This window comes from Pezoporus occidentalis, unplaced genomic scaffold (assembly GCF_034315485.1).
Source record: "Pezoporus occidentalis ecotype Australia unplaced genomic scaffold, CSIRO_AGI_Poc_V1 ctg366, whole genome shotgun sequence".
NCBI classification, from domain to species: domain Eukaryota; kingdom Metazoa; phylum Chordata; class Aves; order Psittaciformes; family Psittacidae; genus Pezoporus; species Pezoporus occidentalis.
In genome coordinates this window covers 115,988-138,130 of record NW_026915658.1, presented here as the reverse complement: position 1 = coordinate 138,130, position 22,143 = coordinate 115,988, and the positions used below count along the sequence as shown (strand labels likewise).

At 57.1% G+C, this 22,143-nt stretch overlaps 1 protein-coding gene and 1 long non-coding RNA gene across 4 annotated transcripts; one reads left to right on the top strand and one right to left on the bottom strand.

Moving 5' to 3' along the window:
• Positions 1-6: 6 nt before the first annotated feature.
• On the bottom strand, positions 7-14,847 carry ATP13A1 (ATPase 13A1). Its single transcript, XM_062631069.1, has 26 exons — positions 14,533-14,847; positions 13,615-13,704; positions 13,185-13,375; positions 12,821-12,893; positions 12,369-12,524; positions 12,153-12,222; positions 11,416-11,522; positions 10,706-10,835; positions 9,800-9,855; positions 9,093-9,219; positions 8,716-8,853; positions 8,156-8,276; positions 7,407-7,564; positions 6,449-6,624; positions 5,719-5,829; positions 5,155-5,280; positions 4,825-4,933; positions 4,203-4,402; positions 3,707-3,803; positions 3,163-3,344; positions 2,761-2,875; positions 2,356-2,552; positions 1,539-1,681; positions 1,024-1,135; positions 694-837; positions 7-385 (listed from the first exon to the last, which is right to left on the bottom strand). Exons 1-26 carry the CDS (start codon positions 14,845-14,847, stop codon positions 275-277), a joined length of 3,555 nt encoding a protein of 1,184 aa, XP_062487053.1. The 3' UTR covers positions 7-274.
• Positions 14,848-16,759: 1,912 nt separating this feature from the next.
• On the top strand, positions 16,760-18,738 carry LOC134170029 (uncharacterized). Of its 3 annotated transcripts, none has more exons than XR_009967097.1 (2): positions 16,760-16,814; positions 18,289-18,738. It is a non-coding gene; the product is annotated as an uncharacterized LOC134170029 (long non-coding RNA). The 3 variants fall into 3 exon arrangements; XR_009967096.1 differs by lacking the exon at positions 16,760-16,814 and adding an exon at positions 17,665-17,719; XR_009967098.1 differs by lacking the exon at positions 16,760-16,814 and adding an exon at positions 17,839-17,850.
• Positions 18,739-22,143: the final 3,405 nt, after the last annotated feature.

Sequence of the window (22,143 nt, the reverse complement as noted above, 5' to 3'; positions counted from 1 at the left end):
ACGCCCTTCAAAATACATCAATTCTCATTTTAGTTACCAAACGCTGTAAACGGTTCCTCAAACGTCAGGGCAGTAAAAACCTCCCGAGAGGGCCTGGAACCAGGGAAGAAGCCACCTCCTGGGGCACAGAGGTGCTTTCCACAGCCTTTGGCAGGAAGTTTCCCCCACGCCAGTCTCTGACTGGGCTCAGAGTTACGGTCCAAAAGGATGCGGGGTGATGGAAGACGGCCCCTGGGTGCTGCCCTTGCTGGGTGCGAGGCCCTGGGTGTCCAGCTCAGGAAGGCACTTTGAGCTTTGCACTCCCCAGCAGAAACTGAAGGATTCGGTCCACTACCAAAGCAAGGAAGAAGTCGGCCAGCAGCACCTCTGTGATCACCACCTTGAACTGGGAGAGCAGACACAACCTGTCAGTCCTGCTCCCTTCCTTCCCCTCTGCTCCCGATGCGCTATGGCAGCACTAGAGCTTGAGCTCCTTCCCTCATGGGTTGAATGGAGAAGCTGGGGCTGCCCCATCCCTGGCAGTGCTCAAGGCCAGGTTGGATGGGGCTTGGAGCAAGCTGCTCTAGTGGAAGGTGTCCCTGCCCATGGCAGGGGTTGGAACTGGGTGATCTTAAGGTCCTTTCCAACCCAAACCATTCCATGCTCCTATGAAACCCCCTCCGGCATTCCCAGCAGGGAATGCTGCCTGCTCACCTCTGTGGGGATTTCGACCAAGCCAAACTGCTCATTGAATTCCGGTGAAGAGCCTGTGAGGAGACCAACGATGGCGAGTCCAGAAAGGAGGATGCTCCACAGTAAAGGCTTGTTCTCCCGGAGGCTTTCCATGAAGGGATGGCCCTGGAACACAGCAAGGAGAACCTGTGAGCAGAGGTGATGCTGGACAGGGGCAAAAAGAGTTTTTCCCCCTGCAGTGCACTGACAGAAGGGAGTTTGCCATTCGAGGACATCTGGGTTGGATTATTGCACCTTCATGCCAAGGTCACTTCTCTGGTGGTGCCAAGACACAACTTAAACATGGCTTGCCTTGTAGTTGATAGCAAAGGTGGCCATCTGCATCGCCATGGACATGATGTAGACAGTGCTGTTCACCAGGCTGGGCTCAAACTCCTTGTACAGATCCACAAACTCCTCCTGTCTGAAAGAGAAGGAAGCTGGGGGTCAGGGACCAGGCCACAGGGGAGGAATCCCCATCTTGGACCTGCTGCTCACGCTGTGTGTGCAGCCCAGTGTATGAGGGGGTCTCCTTGACCAACCAACACCCCCAAGTCCTTCTCCTCAGGGCTGCTCTCAAGAATCCCACCATTCCTTATCACAAAAAGTGGGAAAAAAAATCCCAGTTTCGTGTGGGTTTCGGAAGAAGCTTCCCAGTATCCCACCTCATCGGTGTGATTCCCCTCTCCACATGTAGCAGACACTGGAATTGCCACGTAGCATGGACCAGATTCCCACTTGCTCCAGCACATCCTTGCCCTGCCAAAGGCCTCTCCCCACCTTCCTGCCTGGCAGGAAGCAGAGGGAACATCCCTCAAGGCACGCACCTGGCGTCGCTGCGGGCCTGGGCGCCGCGGTACAGGTACACGAGGCTGAGGAAGTGCACCAGGAACTGCAGCAGCACTGTCAGAACCGTGTAGAGGTTGAAGATGTTTGGCAATGGGCGCTCCTTGGACAGGGTCTTCAAGGGCTGGGAGAGGAAAGCAAAAGGGGCTGGGTGGTTTCCACCCTTCCCAGGTGGTTTTCCAGCAGAATCCAACCACGTTTGCGTTCCTCAGCAAACCCCAGCGAAAGGCACCCCCAGGGCTCAGCTGGTGCAAGGAACAAGCTCATCTGGGCCACTGAACCGTGTTACTCATCGCCCTCTTCCTCCTGAGCAAAGGCTGATCCCTCCATCAAGCACTGGCCTCTGGAATCCAGGGGGACAAAACCCTTTAAACAGCTTTGGGTAACGCTGAGAGCACAGGATCCCTCCAGAGGCACCTGGACAGGCTGGAGAGCTGGGCCCATGCAAACCTCATGGAGTTCAGCAAGGCCAAAGGCAAGGTCCTGCCCTTGGGCTGGGGTGATCCCTATGAGAGGCGAAGCTGTGCCTGCCCCATCCTTGGCAGTGTTCAAGGCCAGGTTGGACACAGGGGCTGCTCTAGTGGAAAGAGTCCCTGCCCATGGCAGGGGGCTGGAACTGGATGAGCTTTCAGGTCCCTTCAAGTTGGGATTCTATAGACCCATAGAATCTGCTCCCAGACCAGGCAGACCCCAGCCTGTGCTGCACCCCTGCGCTGTGCCTACGTGGGTACAAGACCTTCCCCTCATCCTTGATGGGACTGACACCAACCAGCCACTGCCCCACCACCCTGCCCTTACCTTCGACCTGGAGATGAAGAGGAAGCAGCCGGCCAGCAGCAGACCCTGCAGAGTGGCCTGGAAGTCACTGAACTTCACCCCTTCCAAGTAGAGGACGCTCTGGCTGTAAGCAAGGATCAGGGCGTTCAGGGCAAGGATCTTGAACATTTGGAGCGTTGTCACGAGCGTGCAACGACCTTGCTTGATCACGTGGCAGACTGAGGAGCAAGAGGAAGAAGCAGTGTTTGCAAACACAGCAGGGCCTGGGGCTCTGGCCCTCAGTCCTCTCCCTTTCTGAAGCCCTCGCTGTGTGAGGAACCCCTGCAGGTGCCATGGGACCAGGGGGGTTTTTCCCCACCCCACCACCTCCTGGCTTTTGCTTCTTACGTTGGAGACCCAAAGGCTCAGGTCCCACCGGGCACTTACTGCATTGAATGGAAGAGAGCTTGGAGGTGAAGGGGGCTGCGATGCTGGCGTCGCCCAGCTTCACAACTGGCACACGTTCCTCTTCCAGATCCTTCAGGACCTGACTGATCCGCTCCTGCAGCCCGGGAAGAGAAAGGGATAAAGGCACATGGCTCATTCCCACAACCTGGCTCCAGGGTGATCCTGCGCTGGCCCTCTCCCACAGCCCTGCTCTAAGGGGAGGCCTTGAAGCCTTCCTGCTTGTGGCATTGACCAAAGAGCAACGGGGATTCTAGGTGCAAGCACAGGAAAGCTGCTCTTTTCCCGGTACATCCTCCCACTTCCACGATTAGCACTAAATCAGAGCAGGAACAAAGAGCACAGATCCCTTCATCAAGGGCTTTGAAGCACGTCGTTACCAACCCTCTGCATGGCCAGCTGCTCCTCTCTTTGGGACATGACTCTGTGCTTGGCCCCACGGGAGGTGGGTTTCACCACCCCACTGCCCACGGACGGCAGAGCAGCCTTCCCATCACAGGCTCCATCCCGAGCTCTCTTCCTCCGCTCGGGCAGCTTCTCGGGAGCGTTTCCCAGCAGGGCCACTCCTGTAGGAGCACAAAGACAGGAGCTGCAGGGGAAGAGCTCTGCAATCCCTGTGCCAGAAGAGCATTCGCACACAGCAGGAATCCCAGCTGGCTTTAGGTGGGCAGGCTGCAGGGACACCAGAGGTTACACCTGAAGGGAAGCTTAGGGGTGGGGGAAAGAATAGGAAGAATCTTCCAGGCCAAGGTGTGTGAATTCCTGCTGGTGCACACGGTGGGTACCCCACCAGCACACACATCCTGCCTGACACCGATTTCTGGTGTGGGTCAGGCTGATTCCAGCCCTCAGAACACCAAGGAAAGGAAGCAGAGACGGGTTGTGTTGCTTGCCAAGGGGCGCACACGAATCCTGCTCTCACACTCACCCACATCTGCGTGTTTCAGAGCTCCCACGTCGTTGGTGCCATCCCCACACATCAGAGTGACGTAGCCCAGGCTCTTCAGAGCAGTGATCACAAACTCCTGCACACAGGAAGGCACAGTGAGGGCTGGCACCTGCACATGCTCCTGTGCTGCTCTCTGGCCTATGAGTCTTGGCCAAGTGCTTGTGTTCTGCAGCAATGGGATACCCTCAGCCGGGCTCTAAAGGCTTCCTGTGCAGGTTGTGATTTAGGAATGCAGAGCTACAGCTGGCCAATGGGTTCAGAGCTCTTTAGGATAACAACAGCTGAGCTCTGGCTCTTGCTGGCTTGAGCATCAGCAGAGGTGATGGAGCTTGGAGCCAGCTGCTCCAGTGGAAGGTGTCCCTGCCCATGGCAAGGGGCTGGAGCTGGAGGAGCTTTAAGGTCCCTCCAACCCAACCCATTCCATGATGCTATGATCTACGTGGCTCTCTGCTAAGAACCCTCCTAAACCTCTCACCTTCTGCTTTGGCACCACTCTGGCAAACACCTGGATGTGAGGGATGAGCTTGAGCAGCTGCTGCCTGTTCACAGACTGCAGATGAGAGAGACCTTCCCCAGTCACACACAGGTCGTACCGCTGGGTCAGCTCTTGCAAAGACATTGGGAAGGTGGGGAGCAAGACAGCCCCATCAATGGATTGCCACTGCCAGCTGGAGCCTGGAAAGAGAAGGGCAAGCTTGGCATGAGCATGCTTGAGGTACCCGGCTGGGAGAAATGCTCCCTGCACTGCCCCTGGTGTGTGCAGCCCCATCAAGGGACATGGGCTCCCCTTTCCCTTCCAGCTTCCCTGGGTGGCCTCTGAGCCTGCAGAGCAAGGAGGGCTTTAAGCTGCTCTTCCTTTGGTTATTTTGTGCTCCAGTGGCTTGGTTTGGGAGCTGGCAGAGGGATGTATGCAGCCTGCTCAGCACTCCAAGCCAGAGAAGAGCAGGGCAAAGGACAGAGGGTTATTTAGGCTTCTGGAAAGTGAGGGACTCCCACTGCAGCATCAAGCAGCCGTGCTAACAGCTCCAGTGCCCTGGGCACTGCTTTGCCTCTCGTCCTCCCCACGAAAGCAGAGTTTGCTGCATGGGCTCCGTTACCTTTGCTCCCAGGAGGCTGCAGGATGAGGGTGTGCTCCTTCTGCAGGAAGTGCAGCTCCCGGGCCACGTGGCAGGCAGTCAGGGGGTTGTCTCCTGTTATCATCACTACCTGAGGGGAAAGCACCAGGAGCCACCAGTCAGCTCTGGGCAGGCAAAGGGCACTTCAAGACACATCTCCTTTCCATTGGAAATGCTTCTGGATACCAGTGACATTCCCTATGAGAGGCAGCCCTGGGCAGCAGCCTGCAGAAAGGCCAGGAACAAGGCTTCCATGGTGAAATTCCCCATCCCCATGGCTATGGGTAAGGCTGGAATGCTGCCGGCACTTACGTGGTGGGATGCATTCTGGATCTCCCTGATGACAGACTTGGAGTCAGCTTTGAGAGGACAGGAAACCACGATGAATCCCACAAACCTCAGATCACATTCCAGAGCTTCACGCTTCATCTCTCGTACCTGCCAAAGCAAAGCAGGGAGCTGAGCGTTTCCTGCTGCATTCCTGCTTTCCAGTGGGTGCTTCCCTGCAATCAAAGCAGCGCTAGAAACACGAGTGCTCTGGGATCATGGAATCACAGCATGGTTTGGGTTGGAAGGGACCGTTGAGCATCTTCATGGACCCCTCTGGATTTGCTCCAACAGCTCCACATCCCTCTTGTGCCGTTGCGACTGCACTGCTTTGTCTCACCAAAGCCCAGCAGAGAGGGAGAATCCCTCCCTCCCTCAATAACACAAAGGAATTCCAAGCTGGGAGCACAACCTTCCCAGAAGGACCCACACTGTAAACCCAACGCTGCAGCCGTGGGCAAGCACATCCCAAAAGAGACCCCCTTCCCCATCCCTGCTCACACCAACTCTGTTCCCTTTAGCAAGAGCTCCGCTTCAAGGCCAAAATACCTGCTGGTGAGTGAGGTGCCCCAGTTCCTTGTAGCCAAGGGCCAGCACTCTTGCCCCCTCATGTGTGATTTCCGTGTGGACAGCATGGTAGTTGCTTGGGCACTGAGACAGCTTGAGGGGGGGGAAACATCACATTAATGCAGTTGCAAACACAATTCAGCAGCATATTTCAGCATTTCACATTCAGTCTGCAGCCAGGGGCAAAGAGGCACCTTCAGGAGGGTCCTCCCCCAGCAAGGGCAGAAAAGGAGACCCCCCTGATCTGTTCTCAGGGCCAGGAATGCATGAAGTGAGCTATTAGATCTCACTGGGATTAGGCTGAAACTCCCCAGTGGAGGCTGTTTCCAGGCACTGAGCATGAAATCCCCGGCATTCACATTCCAGACTAAAGGGACAAGCACATAGAACCATGGAATGGGTTGGGTTGGAAAGGAGCTGAAGATCATCCAGTTCCAACCCCCTGCCATGGGCAGGGACACCTCACACTAGACCACGGCACCCAAGGCTCTGTCTTGAACGCTGCCAGGGATGGAGCATCCACCACTTCTCTGGGCACCCTGTGCCAGTGTCCCAGCACCCTCCCAGGGCAGAACTTCCTTATCTCCAAGCTGAACTTCCCTGTTTCAGTCTGAACCCATCACCCCTTGTCCTATGGCTGCAGTCCCTGATGAAGGTCCCTCTCTGGCATCCTCAGGTACTGGAAGCTGCTAGAGCAGCTCCTTGCTCTCACCATTGTGTGCAGCGTCTCAGGGGCCCCTTTCACAGCTGCAATGTAACAGAGCTCAGTGGAGCCGATCTTCTCGTAGGACGCCAGCACAGACATTCTCTTCAGGGCACTGGCAAAATGAAAGCGCTGGTGAATTTTCAGTCCCTGAGTTTTAATACTCCTGGAGAAAACTTTCTCATCTGGAAACAAAGAGATCAGGAAATCCTGAAAGGTTTCTCGCTATGGAAAGCAACGTCCCTCCCTTTGGCTCTCCCTTCACTCACCCCCATCATACAAACACCCTCTCTTTAGCTACAAGCCCCCCCCAGAGCTGGAAATGCTTGTGCTGACAAGGAAGGGACATACAGGCTCAGAAGACCTGTGTGCATTGCTATGAACAGAGCGGGCTGGAGGTGCCATTTCTAACACCCATCACTTTAAACCTCTTGTCCTATCACTGCAGTCCCTGTTACCATCATCACAGGTCAACATCCAGAAGCAAAACCCCCAACGGCACGGGTTGCAGTTGGAAGTGTTCACAACGCTGCTGGAAGGTTTCTACCTCTGTGTGGGACAGAGATGAAAGCAGAGCACAAAGCCTCTGGAGAAAGCCCCAGGCCATGCTGGAGCCCACACTGTTGTGTTCTCACTCCTGCAAGCCCTGCTACTCGTGCCCCGATTTGATGGCATCCTCATCCTGCATTCTCTGCAGGCCTGAAAGCAGGCTTCTGCCATTCAGTGTCCCTCAGATGTGCAGCACAAGGATTTCCACCTCCCTAAGCCACACTTCCTGGGATCACAGCAGATGGAATTCACTCCTTGCAGAAAGCTGGCATGAGACATTGGAAACCTCCAGACTAGCTAATGTCATGCTCAGAACTGACAAAACCAGTGTTACCATCAACATCTCCCTCCCACAACCCAGAGCCTGTGGAAAACCAGGGCTCAGGCAGCTGCACAAGGAGCTGGAAGCAGGTTTTACCTTTGGTCAGGGTCCAGTCCACAGCCATCAGCATGGCCTTCTCCAATGGATCACCCACCAGTGTCCCATCATCCAGCTGCACCAGCGAGTGACACGTGGCGATGGCTCGGTGGGTTTCTACAGGGATGTCAGATACGGGGGTCACTTCTTTCCCATCCCTGCAGCACAAAGGCATCAGGTTAACAGAGCCATTCAAAACCCCTGGAATCTTCCCCAGCCCCAAATTCCTGCTCTAACAGAGTGGAGCTTCTCACAGGGACATCAAAGCCGCAGGAAACCTGGCACTGACTCAACTGCAACAGTGCCCAAGCTCAGCATTTCTGCCACTCCTCCAAAGCCAGCTCCATTCAAGCAGAACACTTGAAGCAGAGGCACAAACTAACACGCTGAAGTAGCTGTAGAATCAAAGGACTCGGATGCCTCACTGCTGCAGCATCCAGCCTTCAAGAGCACTTCATCGTGGCAGTGGAATGAGAAGGCAGGATGCTGCCGTAAGGAGAAGCAGTGAACATCTCATGGGATAAAAACCCCATGAGAGAATTCCCTCCCCACCATTAAACTCACAAGGTCTGAGCCCACAGCCCTTGCCAGAGACCAACCACCCCCTCTCCTGCCAGTTCAACCCAGTTCCTCCCCTCTCCGAATCCCTGATCGTCTTCTCCTCCTCACTGGGATGGGATTACGCTTCGAGGAGCTCCCAAAGCCCAGAGGACAGCAAACCACACAACAACCCCCTTCCCAGGGCCTACCTGAGCCCAGCCACCCCCCTCACTACGAGGTGGTCACTGGTCAGGGTGCCAGTCTTGTCAAAGCAGCAAACTTGGACTTTGCCTGCGAAGGGGATGCGGAAGGGCTCCGTGCAGTACACGTCTAGGAGAGAGGAGAGGGAATGCTGTGAGACAGCAGCTACAGCGAAGCCAGGCCAGGATGCTCGGTGCCTTTAATGAAGCCATCAAAGCCAGAGCATCAACACGGTGCTCTGACAGGCTTAATGAACCTCAAACTCCCCACTCTGTGGCCTTTGAAACCAGACCAGACACCAGGTCCTAGCAGTGCTGTGTTCCACCAGTCCCTATTCCATAGAGAGGAACCTGCTCAGTTACGGAGCAAGCAGCTCTCTCCTACACCTGACTTAGACCCCACTTCACAACGTGAGGGGTTTAAACCTCCTCACATCCACCAGCTCCAACCCCCCCCACTGGCACTGAGCGGAAACTGAGGCCTCTCCAGTAGCTTCACAGCAAGACTCCCCCAGTTCCAGACACGAGACAGCCCTAGTTTTGCTCCTGTGCTTCGGCTTGGTACTTACAGAGCTTGGCCAAGGCAATGAGGGAGGTGTTGACAGCCAGAGAGAGCTCAATGGGAAGCTCAGGAGGAACCACTGAGGTCAGTATTAAGGTACACTCCAGGAAGAGCTTGTAGCGGTTCCTGCTGGGATCCTTGGTGCCTGTGGAATGAGATGGGAGAGCTGCATTCCTGCTCGTCCTCAGCCTGTGTGCCCCACAGAACTAAGGTGAGTAGCACAAAGAAGCTCACCTACCTAGGAAGGGCTGTGGGAGGGCAAGAAAAGCATCCAGAATGCAGTGTGGGCCCCTACACTGCCCAACCCAGCTATTGTATTGTATCCCACAAGCTTTGGTACAAGTCCTGGGGAAGAGACCTGGAAGAGGCAAGAAGAAAGCTCACCTTCAATCCAGACGTATGCTGCAGCAGCAATGGCAAAGACCAGCAGGAACAGGATGAAAATGAAGGTCTCTAAGTTATTGGCTGTCACTCTCTTCACCCCAAAGAGGATTGTACGGAGCAATTTCCCCTGAGAAGAACAGCCTTCAGTGCAAGAAGCCACCTCTGCAGCATGCAGTACTTGGTTAAAAAGATGCATGAAACCCCACTTTGGAATCACACTCTGGTGATTTGGTGCCAGAGCCTGAAAGTGATTCCCATTCCTGTGACCCTCTCAACAAGCAGCAGCCAGGTCACCCCTCATCAATCTGTTCCAAAGCCCCAAACTCCTTGCTAAGCCATTTTAAGTTGATGATTTCTTTGAAGCAGCCTTTGATTTTCAATTGAAAAGGCTTCCCATCTCTACAAACACACTCAAATGGGCCTTGGCCAACACTCTCCTCACAGGAACAGGAGCTGTAGCATACACATAGTGCAACCAGGAGCCCTGAATCCCAACTTCTGCATCAAACACCAGACTACTTATTTAACACACAGAGAAGAGACCAGCCTTATTCCTTCCTCTTCCACACAAACAAGTCATTTCAATGCCCAGAGTTCTGTTTTCCCCACTGCTGTACTTCCTCAGGGCTTCCTTACAGAGAAGCACTGAATGACACCACCAGCATCACGGGCAAAGACAGAGGTGAGGAGGCACGTCCACATCTTACCTGAGACGTGTTGAAGCCGGTCCTCAGGGCATATGCCACGCACCCGTTATCCACAGCTGCAACAGGAATGAAGAGAGTCAGCTCAGAGGGAAGCTTGGACAGGCTTACTGCAGGCAGAACGCACGTGAAGCTGCCCCCTCCTCTCACAACAGACACAGCTGAATAGATCACAGCAGCCTAAGAATCCAAGTGAATCCTGAATGCCAAGGTCGAGGCAACCGACTCAATGAGACCCTCCAATGTGGAATGATTTGGGTTGGAAAGGACCTTAAGACCATCCAGTTCCAACCCCCTGCTATGGGCAGGGACACCTTCCACTAGAGCAGCTTGCTCCAAGCCCCTGCGTCCAACCTGGCCTTGAGCACTGCTGGGGATGGGGCAGGCACAGCTTCTCTAGGCACCCTGTGCCAGCGCCTCAGCACCCTCACAGGGAAGAGCTTCTGCCTTATCTCCAACCTGAACTTGCCCTGTTTCAGTCTGAACCCGTTCCCCCATGTCCCATCACTGCAGTCCCTGATGAAGAGCCCCTCTCCAGCATCCTTGTAGCCCCCTTCAGACACTGGAAGCTGCTCTGAGGTCTTCAGGCAGCTTCTCTTCTCCAGCCCCAACGTTCTCAGCCTGGCTCCATATGGGAACTGCTCCAGCCCCTGCTCATCCCTGTGGCCTTGCTCCAACAGCTCCATGTCCTTCTTACGCTGAGGACACCAGAACTGGATGCAGCATCTAAGTGGGCTCTCAAGAGAGCAGAGCAGAGGGGCAGGATCACCTCCACGACCTGCTGCTCATCTCCTATGGATGCAGCCCAGGACACGATGGTTTCTGGCCTTGTTGTACCCAGTTGTTGTATCAAGCCATTTAACATAAACCTGGGAGACCCTGGCAGAAGGAATGTGTGCAGGTACCTACGTTTCAGTCCCGTGCTGGCTTTCTGGGGTGGGATGTGCTGCACCACTTTGGTTCCCCCAAATATGATGTGCAATCGAGCATCTGTCTGCATGTCCAAGATGTGCTCGGGGCTGAGATCCTCCACGGGCTCCTGCAGGACAAAGTTCAGGCTCAGAGCCACTGCATTACACTTACAGATACTCTTTCTGTTCTTATCCCATGTAAGGTAAGCTTTGCTTCAACCAAAGGTGGCCTGAAGTGAATCTAGACCTCAACCATTCTGCTCCTGATGCTGGGTTTAGAGCCTGGCATCTGTGGAAACGCTGGTTTTGGGGGACTGCTTGCCCCCTGGTGCCCTGAATTCAGCAAGGGAGGCTCTGCAAGCATGACTTCATCTTGAAGTCACCCACTGGCACAGGAAGAAGGAAGAGGTAGGGGTTTGCAGTGCTTCACGCTTGTTCCTCCTCCCACCTCTACCCAGCCCAAGGAATCCAGACTAGGGAATGTGTGGGAAGGTGATGCCATGCTCCAGGAGTTCAGCCCCAAAGGCTGGAGTCAGTGCCAGACAAAACAGACATTTCTGTTTCTCATTTACCAGACACCATCCATCACTGCCGGGGAGCAGATACCAACCACAGCAAGTTGCTCGGGGCACAGCCAAGCTTTGCAGTGGCTGGAATGTTTTCCCCTTTCCCAAGTGAGGAGCGTGGGGGGGGACACATCTCACAGACCTTCATCTGTGGCACGGATTCTCCTGTCAGCATAGCTTCATCTACAATGCACCTTCCCCGCAGCAGCAGCACATCACAGGGCACCAGGTTCTCCTGAGGGGCTCGCCCTGGAACGAACACATCAGAAGTGAGAAGAAGCTCCAAGGCACAAGACGTGCCCTGGGTTGTCTGGCTCTGCTTCAGTTTAGCTCCCAACCTCCCACATCATGCACCCACGCCGCAGTGCTGGCAGCCAAAAGGGTTGGAACAGGATGAGGCCTCTAGCAAGACCACGGAGGTTGGAAGCACATCACCCACCTCTCCCTGTCATCCAGGCTTCAAAGCCTGGGATTACATCCCAGGGTAATGCAGCCTTCAAAGGGAGAGCAGGTTAAGAGAGAGCTTCCCATTCCTCTTCCCACTCTAGGAAGAGCTTGTGTCCCAGGAGGACGAGGGCCATGAAGATGCTCTGAGGGCTGGAGCAGCTCTGCTCTGGACACAGGCTGGGTTCAGCCTGGAGAAGAGAAGGCTCCAGGAGACCTTAGAGCAGATTCCAGTGCCTAAAGGGCTTGGAGCAACCTGCTCTAGTGGAAAGTGTCCCTGCCCATGGCAGGGGGTTGGACGTGGAGGAGCTTTAAGGTCCTTTCCGACCTGGACCAGTCTGGAATTCTGGGAATCTGAGGCTGCACACTGCATCCCACTGGAAAGAACCCCATCTGAAAGCAGCTTTTGGTTGCAACCATCATGCACATCCTTACCAATGGAGACAATATCCCCTGGGATGATCTCGTCACTGGAAATGGGGCGCCACTTACGGTTCCTGTAAACCTGCAGGGACAAGAAAGCACCTTGAGGAGCTCTGCACCCTTCAGAAAGGGATAAGAGGAAAAAAGGTGGGGAGGGGGGTAAAGGAACAACAAATGAGCTAAAAAGACAGCAAGAATTCCGTGCCCATCCTGTGAGCTTTCCATCACCTGGATCATGTACGGCTTGTTGCCCATCTTCCGGATCTCAGACATGTTCCTCATCTGCTGCTGGACCAGAGAAGCTTCAAATGCAACCAACATGGAGAGGGTGAACACGCTGTAATACCAGTACTCATCCAGGCACCACAAGCCCACACAGAACACCTGCAGAGGAACAGAACGCTCAAGTTGGTCTCATCCCACTCCGAAACCAAAAGCCTCCCAGTTCCAGGAATTCTTTCTGGAGCTAACTTGGACCACGTTTCATTGCAGGGGGCCACAAAACCCGAGGACCACGGGAAGTCATTAGGGGGAGGCACTTTCTGAAGGCCAATCAAAGTTACAGTGCAAGCATAGCATCTTCTCCTGGGTTTAGGAAGCTGCCAGCTGATTTATGGCTCTCAAGGCAGGAACTGAAAGGACTTCTCCCGTTTCCTAGCAGGGACAAGCTGGTTTGTTACCTGGAAAACGAAGAAGGGAGCTGTAGCCCTTTCTTTAAAGAGTTCCAGGAACTCCGGCACCACCATCTCAGCCCTGGGAAAGAACGGAATCCGTCTGAACCTCAGCATTCCACACCCTCAGCACAAGCCCAGCCCAGAAGCCACCTGCAGGCTCCATCACAGTCAGCAGCTCCCTCTTTTCAATGACGTTGGTGCGGGGAGATGCAGTTAATCTCCATCTCAAGCCCACCCTTGAGGAAACCCTTTGGGCTGATGTCCTTAAAGGAACTGGGAGTGCTGGGAGGAAGTGAAACTTCAAGGTTCAAGGCTGTTGGTCCTGACTGGGATACCCTGGCAAGGAGAGCTCTGTGCTTGGAAAACTTACTTGTTTGTCCCATATTTCTTCTCAGCTGCTCGGATATCTTTGTCTTCCTGATAGCCTCGGGCGTTCTGGTAGTAACAAAGGGGATGTTCCACAGGGAAAGCGACAGGGAGGAACTGCTTCTTGCCATCCAGCTCATAGGAGTATTTGATTTTTTGGAATTCAAAGGAAAGAGCCTCCTGCCCATCCTCCCCCTGAAGAGATTGGGGAGAAAACCCAAAGTGAACAAACACCAAAGGCTTCGCTCCACACAGAACCTGATGAAGGAAAGACATCCCACCCGATTGTATGACTCTGCTTTATGGCCAGGGAACACTGTGGATCCCTTCATCACCCCCCTCAGGTGATTTCTGACCAAGAGCTTCAGGTAGAAGCTCCTAAAGCTGCAGCTGACAGCAGCACGCAGCAGCTCCTGCGCTCAGCACGTCCTCACCTGGTCTCTGTGCAGTGGCACCAGTTCCACCGAGCCGTTGTTTGGGGTTGGCACGACTTTGGCCAACGTGGCTTTCTTCGGGCAAGGTTCCTGCAACACAAGCAAGAGACGCTTCAGAAAGCACATCCCAGAGCCCGGAATTCAATGGGCTGGGAGGAATCCTCCCTTCGAGACGCCAGGGGCGTCCCAGAATGGTTTGGGTGGGAAGGGACCTTAAAGCTCATCCAGTTCCAGCCCCCTGCCATGGGCAGGGACACCTTCCACTGGAGCAGCTGGCTCCAACCTGGCCTTGAACAGGGATGGTTCATCCAAACTCTCTCCATTCAACCCATCCCAGTGTCCCACCACCCCACAGGGAAGAGCTTGTGCCTAAGATCCCATCTCCATCCCCCCTCTGGCAGGTTAAAGCCATTCCCCTTATCCTGCCCCTCCATCCCTCATCCCAAGCTCCTCTCCGGGTTTCCTGCAGCCCCTTCAGGCACTGGAGCTGCTCTCAGGTCTCCCCTTCAGGACCCTTCTCTTCTCCAGGCTGCCCCAGCCCAGCTCTCTCAGCCTGGCTCCAGAGCAGAGCTGCTCCATCCCTCCCAGCACCTCCACGGCCTCACTCCAACAGCTCCACATCCCTCTGGCACCATCGCCCCGCTGCTGGAATCAACGACATCCCAACGATCCCAGCCCTGGATAAACCCAACACGCTTCACTCGGGGCACCTGCCAGCAGGACCCAGCCCCAACAGCGCCTGCAAACAGCACCCAGCCCTGCTCCAAGGGCGCAGCAGAGGCACCGGGCCGTGCCCTGAGCTCCCCGCACATCTCCTTCCCCCCCGACCCCGGCCCGAGCCCCGTTAACGGCAGGAACGCTTCCCCGCTCCCCTGCAGAGCCTCCCCCCGGGGAGCCGGAGCGCGCAGGGGGCCTCACCCGGACGCAGGTGAGGGCGCAGTGAGCGTGCACCGACCACAGCCCCGACAGCGCCGTCAGCAGATGGAGCACACCGATGGCGGCGAGCGCCAGCAACGCGGCCTCCGGGGCAGCGGGGCCTGGGCCTCCCTCATCCTCCTCCGCCGCCGCCGCCTCGCCGCCCCACGCGGCCCACACGCGCGGCCCCCACAGCCAGAGCCAGGCCGGGTAGAGGCCGGCCACGAAGGGCAGCACGGTGCCGTGCAGCAGCCGCGGCCGCCGCCGGTACAGCGTTACCGACGAGACCAGCTCGTCCCCGGGGCCGGCCGCCGCCATCTTCCCACCGACACGGAGGGAGCGACCCGGTGCTTCGTGCTTCCGCTTCCGCTTCCGCCGCGCATGCGCGCTGCGGCACGGCCGGCTGGAGCGGCGGGGGGATGTGAGTGGTGGGGAGGTGTGGGGGGGGATCGGGATCGGGATGGGGATGGGGATGGGGATGGGGTAGGGATGGGATAGGGATGGGGATAGGGATGGGGATCGGGATAGGGACCGGAATGGGGATTGGGATCGGGACGGGGATGGGGATAGGGATCGGGATAGGGATTGGGATGGGGATCGGGACGGGGATCGGGATTGGGATGGGGACCGGGATAGGGATTGGGATGGGGATGGGGATCGGGATAGGGACGGGGATGGGGATAGGGATCGGGATAGGGATTGGGATGGGGATCGGGATCGGGATAGGGATTGGGATGGGGATCGGGACGGGGATCGGGATTGGGATAGGGATCGGGATAGGGATTGGGATAGGGATCGGGATAGGGATTGGGACCGGGATCGGGATGGGGACAGGGATTGGGATCGGGATAGGGATAGGGATGGGGATAGGGATCGGAATTGGGATCGGGATAGGAATTGGGATAGGGACCGGGATCGGGACCGGGACAGGGACAGGGATAGGGATCGGGATCGCGATAGGGACCGGGATCGGGATCGGGATCGGGATAGGGATAGGGATGGGTCCGGGCCCGGGACAGGGACAAGGATAGGGATCGGGATCGCGATAGGGACCGGGATCGGGACCGGGACAGGGACAGGGATAGGGATCGGGATCGCGATAGGGACCGGGATCGGGACCGGGACAGGGACAGGGATAGGGATCACCGGGCGCCTGATCGCGCGCCTCCGGGCATAGGGACCCGGGTTCGGGATAGGGATCCGCGGAGCTCAGGACCCCCCCCCTGCCGCCCGAACCGGCAACTAGAGTCGGGGAGAACCAGGCGGCAGTGGTGAAGTGCAGCGAGCACGTCAGTCCGGGGACAGGGTGGGTCTCCACGGGCCCGGGGCCGAGGCTTTCTTTGGGCCGGGGCGGGGATCGGGTCTGGGTCTGGGTCCGGGACCGGGGCCCTGTTTGGGCCTGGCCTGGGGCCTGGGCCTGGAGGCGGGTCCGGAGCGGGGCCTGTCCCGCTGTCCCCGCCGTCACGGCTCCGCGTCCCCGCAGGGAGGCGGCCCTGGAGATCACGGCTCGCTACTGCCGCTCGGAGCTGGAGCAGTACGGGCGGTGCGTGGCCGCCAGCCCGGCCTCCTGGCAGCGCGACTGTCACCGGCTGCGCCTGAGCATGTCCCGCTGCGCCTCCGGGCAGTGAGTGCGGGCACGGGGCCGGGTTTGGGCCTGGGGGGGGGAGCCCCGCTTAGCGCCGGGCTCCGCGGAGCTCAGGACCCCCCCCTTCCTCTCTGCCCGCAGCCCATGTGAGGTGGGTGCTGTGCAGCGCATCCGGCAGGGGGCTGCTGGGTGAAACAGGGGGAGTAGAACGAGCCCTTTCGCTGCCTTCTCCACGTGAGGTGGGTGCTGAGCTGCAGAGCAGGGTCTGCTCTGCGGGAGAACCATAGGCATGGCCTTCCTGCTCTGCGTCAGTGGGTGAAGTCTGGGGCTCTCAGTCCTTGGGGGCTGCTGGGTTAAACAGGGGCAGTAGAACCCATAGAGCACGTCAACGCCTTCCTGCTCTGCGCAGACAGGGTGAAGGTCTCCACGTGAGGTGGGTGCTGGGGTGCAGAGCGGGGTCCGCAGCTCTCAGTCCTTGGGGGCTGCTGGGTGAAAGGCTCTCCAGAGCAGGGTCTGGGGCTCTCAGTCCCTGGGGGCTGCTGGGTTAAAGAGTGAGGTGGGTGCTGGGGTGCAGAGCGGGGTCTGGGGCTCTCAGTCCTTGGTGCTTGGGGGCTGCTGGGTGAAACAGGGGCAGTAGAACCCATAGAGCACGTCAACGCCTTCCTGCTCTGCGCAGACAGGGTGAAGGTCTCCACGTGAGGTGGGTGCTGGGGTGCAGAGTGGGGTCCGCAGCTCTCAGTCCTTGGGGGCTGCTGGGTGAAACAGGGGGAGTAAAACCCATAGAGCACGTCAATGCCTTCCTGCTGTGTGCTGTCTCCACGTGAGGTGGGTGCTGGGGTGCAGAGCAGGGGTCTGGGGCTCTCAGTCCTTGGGGGCTGCTGGGTGAAACAACCCATAGAGCACGTCAATGCCTTCCTGCTGTGTCATCTCCACGTGAGGTGGGTGCTGGGGTGCAGAGCGGGGTCCGCAGCTCTCAGTCCTTGGGGGCTGCTGGGTGAAACAGGGGCAGTAGAACCCATAGAGCACGTCAATGCCTTCCTGCTCTGCGCAGACAGGGTGAAGGTGTCCACGTGAGGTGGGTGCTGGGGTGCAGAGCGGGGTCTGCGGCTCTCAGTCCTTGGTGGCTGCTGGGTGAAACAGGGGGAGTAGAACCCATAGAGCACGTCAGTGCCTTCCTGCTGTGTGCTGTCTCCACGTGAGGTGGGTGCTGAGCTGCAGAGCAGGGTCTGGGTCTCTCAGTACTTGGTGCTAGGGGGCTGCTGGGTTAAAGAGGGGGAGCAGAACCCATAGAGCACGTCAACGCCTTCCTGCTGTGCGCAGACAGGGTGAAGGTCTCCACGTGAGGTGGGTGCTGGGGTGCAGAGCGGGGTCTGGGGCTCTCAGTCCTTGGGGGCTGCTGGGTGAAACAGGGGGAGTAGAACCCATAGAGCACGTCAATGCCTTCCTCTCTGTGTCATCTCCACGTGAGGTGGGTGCTGGGGTGCAGAGCGGGGTCTGGGGCTCTCAGTCCTTGGGGGCTGCTGGGTGAAACAGGGGCAGTAGAACCCATAGAGCACGTCAGTGCCTTCCTGCTCTGCGCAGACAGGGTGAAGGTCTCCACGTGAGGTGGGTGCTGGGGTGCAGAGCGGGGTCTGGGGCTCTCAGTCCCTGGTGCTTGGGGGCTGCTGGGTGAAACAGGGGCAGTAGAACCCATAGAGCACGTCAATGCCTTCCTCTCTGTGTCATCTCCACGTGAGGTGGGTGCTGAGCTGCAGAGCGGGGTCTGGGTCTCTCAGTCCCTGATGCTTGGGGGTTGCTGGGTGAAACAGGGGCAGTAGAACCCATAGAGGCCTGGAATGGGTTGGGTTGGAAGGGACCTTAAAGCTCCTCCAGCTCCAACCCCCTGCCATGGGCAGGGGCACCTTCCATTAGAGCAGCTTGCTCCAACCTGGCCTTGAACGCCGCGAGGGATGGAGCATCCAGACCTATGCTGTTCAACCCATCCCAGTGTTCCACTACCCTTATGGGGAAGAACTTGACATCTAACCTAACATGGAAGAGCATTAAAGCAAATAACATGTTACTAAGCACCCTGAAATCACCTCCCGTGGTCATGGGCTGTGATCTGCTGCGGTGCTGCATCCACACGGAGCCGACCTGATGCTTTTATTTGTGCTCTTTGTGTTTTTCCACAGGGGAGCCCTGGAAGCAGAATTCGTCTTGAGGAGTGAATGAGAAGTCTTTGTGTGCTCTGGACTCTGGTGCTGCTGCTGGGTTGGGTTGGTTGAGCCCCTCTGAAGAGCAAGGTGCAGCTCTGCAAGGTGGGATTCTCAGTTGGGGGCACGCTGGGCTTGGCTCCAGCAACCAACTGGACCCTGACTGGGATTGTCACCATACAAGGGTGCTGCTAACGATGGGGTTTGCTTGCTGAGTTGCCTCTAAAAGCTTGATAAGTAAATGAATGACAGAACTGGGGTGAAGCGACACCAAAGGATCAGCTGCGACCTGCAGATGGCCTTGAATAGGAACCCAAAGCAGAAATCAGCCCTTCTCTCTTTCTCTGCAGCCTGTCTTCTCCAACACTTTGCTCGTTCAGCACAATGTTTTCCTTCATCCCAATAAAAGAACAAAACCCTCCTTTCTGACATCCAAAGCCAGGTCTGGCTTTATCCCACTGATGACGGAAGCTGCTCTCTGAGCTGCTTGCTTGGCTTATAAAGGTTGGCTTGAGCCACTTGGAAACACCCTGTGCAGCTCCCAGGCTGGGGGGATGCTGTGAGGGGCTGGAGCCCGGCTCTCCTCCTGGTTTAGAACAGCAGAGGGAGTCTTCCCGCAGCAGAGAGGGCAGAAACCTGCTGATGGGAGAGCACTGCTTGCCCTAGCAACAGCACAACGCGGCTTCCTGTGCAGGGGAGCAGAGCCCAGCTCTAAGGAGAGCTGGTTTCTGGGCTGTAACTAGTGGGGAAGAAGAGACAAGGAGCAATAGATGGTGTCATGATGAGTGGGGTGACCTGGTGAGTGCTTCTGTGCAGGGAGACCTTTGGGCTCACCAGTGTAAGTGGAGCTGTTGGAGGAAGTCCAGAGGAGGCCATGGAGATGCCCCAGGGTAGTGGAGCAGCTCTGCTCTGGAGCCAGGCTGAGGGAGCTGGGCTGGGGCAGCCTGGAGAAGAGAAGGCTCCTGAAGGGGAGCCCTTAGAGCAGCTCCAATGTCCCTTCAAGCGGGCAGGGAATCTCTGCCAGCAAAGGTTTAAACGGTTGGGAACAAGATTCAAGGAAGGAGAAATGAGTTTCTGTGCCTTGGTCACACAACTGCAGCTTCAGAGGAACATCTCTGGAGTAGGAGCTTGGTCTTCCAGAGCAGAGCCGTTGAAGAGGTGTGCAGGGAGCAGATGACCCCCAGAAACAGCAGCAGCCTCCTTCTCTGGACGTAGCAGCCCGGCTTCGCTGGGTTTGTGAGGTGGGGTTTGTACCTCTAAGAGAGGGTGAGGCCTGGAACTTGGCTTTGCCCTGCTTCCCAGCAGTTCCTACCCATTAATCCTCGGTGGTGGTTCAGCCAGGCGTTACGTCCAAGTGTTCCCTTTGAGCCTCTTGGTGGCTGGCAAGCATCGCTGGGCCTTCTCCAGCTCCATACAGAGCTTTAACTCCTTTGGGGAGAGGGACAGCAGGTTGAAGTCGATGGGGTCCAGCTTCTAGCAGAGCCCCAGTCACAAAGTCAGCTCTTTGGCTCGCAGTGGCCATGGGAACATCCAAAGATGCTGGGCTCCCGTCTGCAAACATCTGCACAAACATCAGGAAGCTCTTGGCTGCCTTTTAGCAGCTGCTGGAGGGGGGGAGCTTGAGACCTAAAGAGCTGCTTTATGGTGGGCAAAGGCAAGCAGGAAAGGAGGAGGACACGGGGGTTGGAGGCAGCACCCCATGGGTCAGGAGGGGCTGGGGTGTGAATAGCTTTATTAAGGATGCAGTTGGTGGGAGCGAGGGTGCTTTGCGTGGTGTTGACACTGTATTGAAATGTCAGGCTGGCAGCACAAAAGCCATTTTTCATTAGGTTTAAGGTGCACCGGGGCCCCTCTTAAGCCCAGTTCTGCCTGAGCCACTCCATTATTGCCTGCTCTTACACGTTAACCACTGAGCTGCCAAGCACTTGGCGTTGTCAGCCTCGAGCCACCCACACGGGGGTCCTAGGGAGAAAGGGGAAGAGGAAGGTGCTGATCCAGCCTGGAGCAGATCTGCAGCTCTTTCTCCTTTCTAACTCTTTATGTGCTACCTGCTCCTGCTGGAATAAACCCAGAGGGGCAGTCACAGCTGCTTGTGGCATTGCCAAGCAGAAGGAAGCCCCTTCTTCATCTCCTGGGCTGTGATACTGCCTCATGCCCCTTCGTTTGGGTAGGACAGGCTTATGGATTCACTGAGCAAGGGGGAGAAGTCCCCAGGCAGTCCGTGAGGCTGGGAGGTTCAGCTTTACCACCAAAGGCTGCAGTGAATCAAATAGAGAAGGGAATGAGCTGGTTTCCCCAAAGGGGCAGACTTGGGGTGGAAAACCAAGAGGTTTGGGGCAGGATTGGGCTGCCCCGGCCTCCCAGACACAAACCAGCCTCAGAACTGATAGAGAACCACAGTGCTGAGGAGCAGAGCCCAAAGGAGCGAGTTCTGAGACGTGTTAAGGCAGCAGCATCAGGTGTTCTCAGTGGGGGTTAAGCCTTGTAAAGGATCCACTCTTGGGGTGCCACCAGGTTCCTGTCTTTGCCATGGGCTTTGCTTGGTTTCCAGCTCCCGGGTCTGGTTTTAATGCCTGTTAATGGTTCCCAATGCTGCTTTGGGGTTAAATGGGGGGGTTTGCCTCGTGCTGCAGCGAGCTGGGTGTCAGCAGCCTTCTGCTTTAACCCCCCCCCCGGCTCTGCGTGGCCTTGGAAGCTGGGCTTGACCATGGTCCATGCCTCTTATTTCCTCACCTCGCAACCACTGAGCAAGGAAGGAGGAGGGATGGAAGCCTGCAGGCAGCGCTGAGGCCCTGAGCTAGGATGAGCAGCGCAGTTACGTCTCTGCCTCGCTTTACCTCCACTTCTCCTTGCTTTCCATCGCTCTGGATGCAAAGTGAAGCGGGCTGGGGGGGGGGGGGGCTCCTTTGCTGTAACTCCTGGTGCTGTCACTTCTCCTTTCGAGTGGAACTTGAAAGCCAATCAGGGGAATTGCACCGGAGCCCTCGAACGGGGACGGAGCCCGAGCAGCTCTTTCATTTTTCATCCAGAAAACGGGCTCGTTTTCCACTCGGCTTCCCTGTCTGAAAGGAGCCCATAAATCAGCGCCTGCCTTCGGTGCTTGCAAGAGATTTAGTGCTGCTGGCAGGCCTGGCTCTGCAGCGGGCACCTGCGGAGGGCACGGGATGCTTGGGGCGGGGGGGTGAGACGGGGACGAGGGGGGCACATTCCATGCACACACACACGTCTTGCTTTAGTTGGCCGTGGTCCAGAGAGGCTTTGGAGCGAGCAGGAGGGCAGTGGTGTGGGCTGAGGGGGGGGAGCGTTCGTCCCCTTTCAGTCGCCTTTGCTCTCGTGGCTGTGATCCCAGGGCATTCCCAGCCCTTCCTTGCGTGTCCTAAGCACGAGGAGAGCGGTTCTTGTGCCTCTTGACCCTGCCCCAGAGCTGCTGCTGTTGCCCCAAAGCCTGTGTGTGATTTACTCCGTTCCTCTCCCATTTCCCCCCTCAGGTGATGCAGCCCTGCATCCCTGATGCCCCCGGGAGCTCAGGGATGGGTGTTGCTATCCCCAGGCTGCCAAAGGCTCCTCTCCCTCCCCGGTACCTACGTGAAGCTCCTTCTGCCTCTTCCCATGTAACGCTCGCTGCCCTCCTGCTGCCTCCCCAAGGCTCTGGAGCTCCAGGTCTAGCCAAGCATTTATTCACGTTGGGATGCTGGCTCCTCTTGCAGCTGCCTCCCTCCTGCTCCGGGGTCTGCTGCCTCTTAAGGCACGAGCAGCCACCGACACCGCTTGCTCCTTTGCTCCAGGGTGCCTGGGAGAGGCCATGGATGCTCAGGCCGACCTTGGTGGGACTGC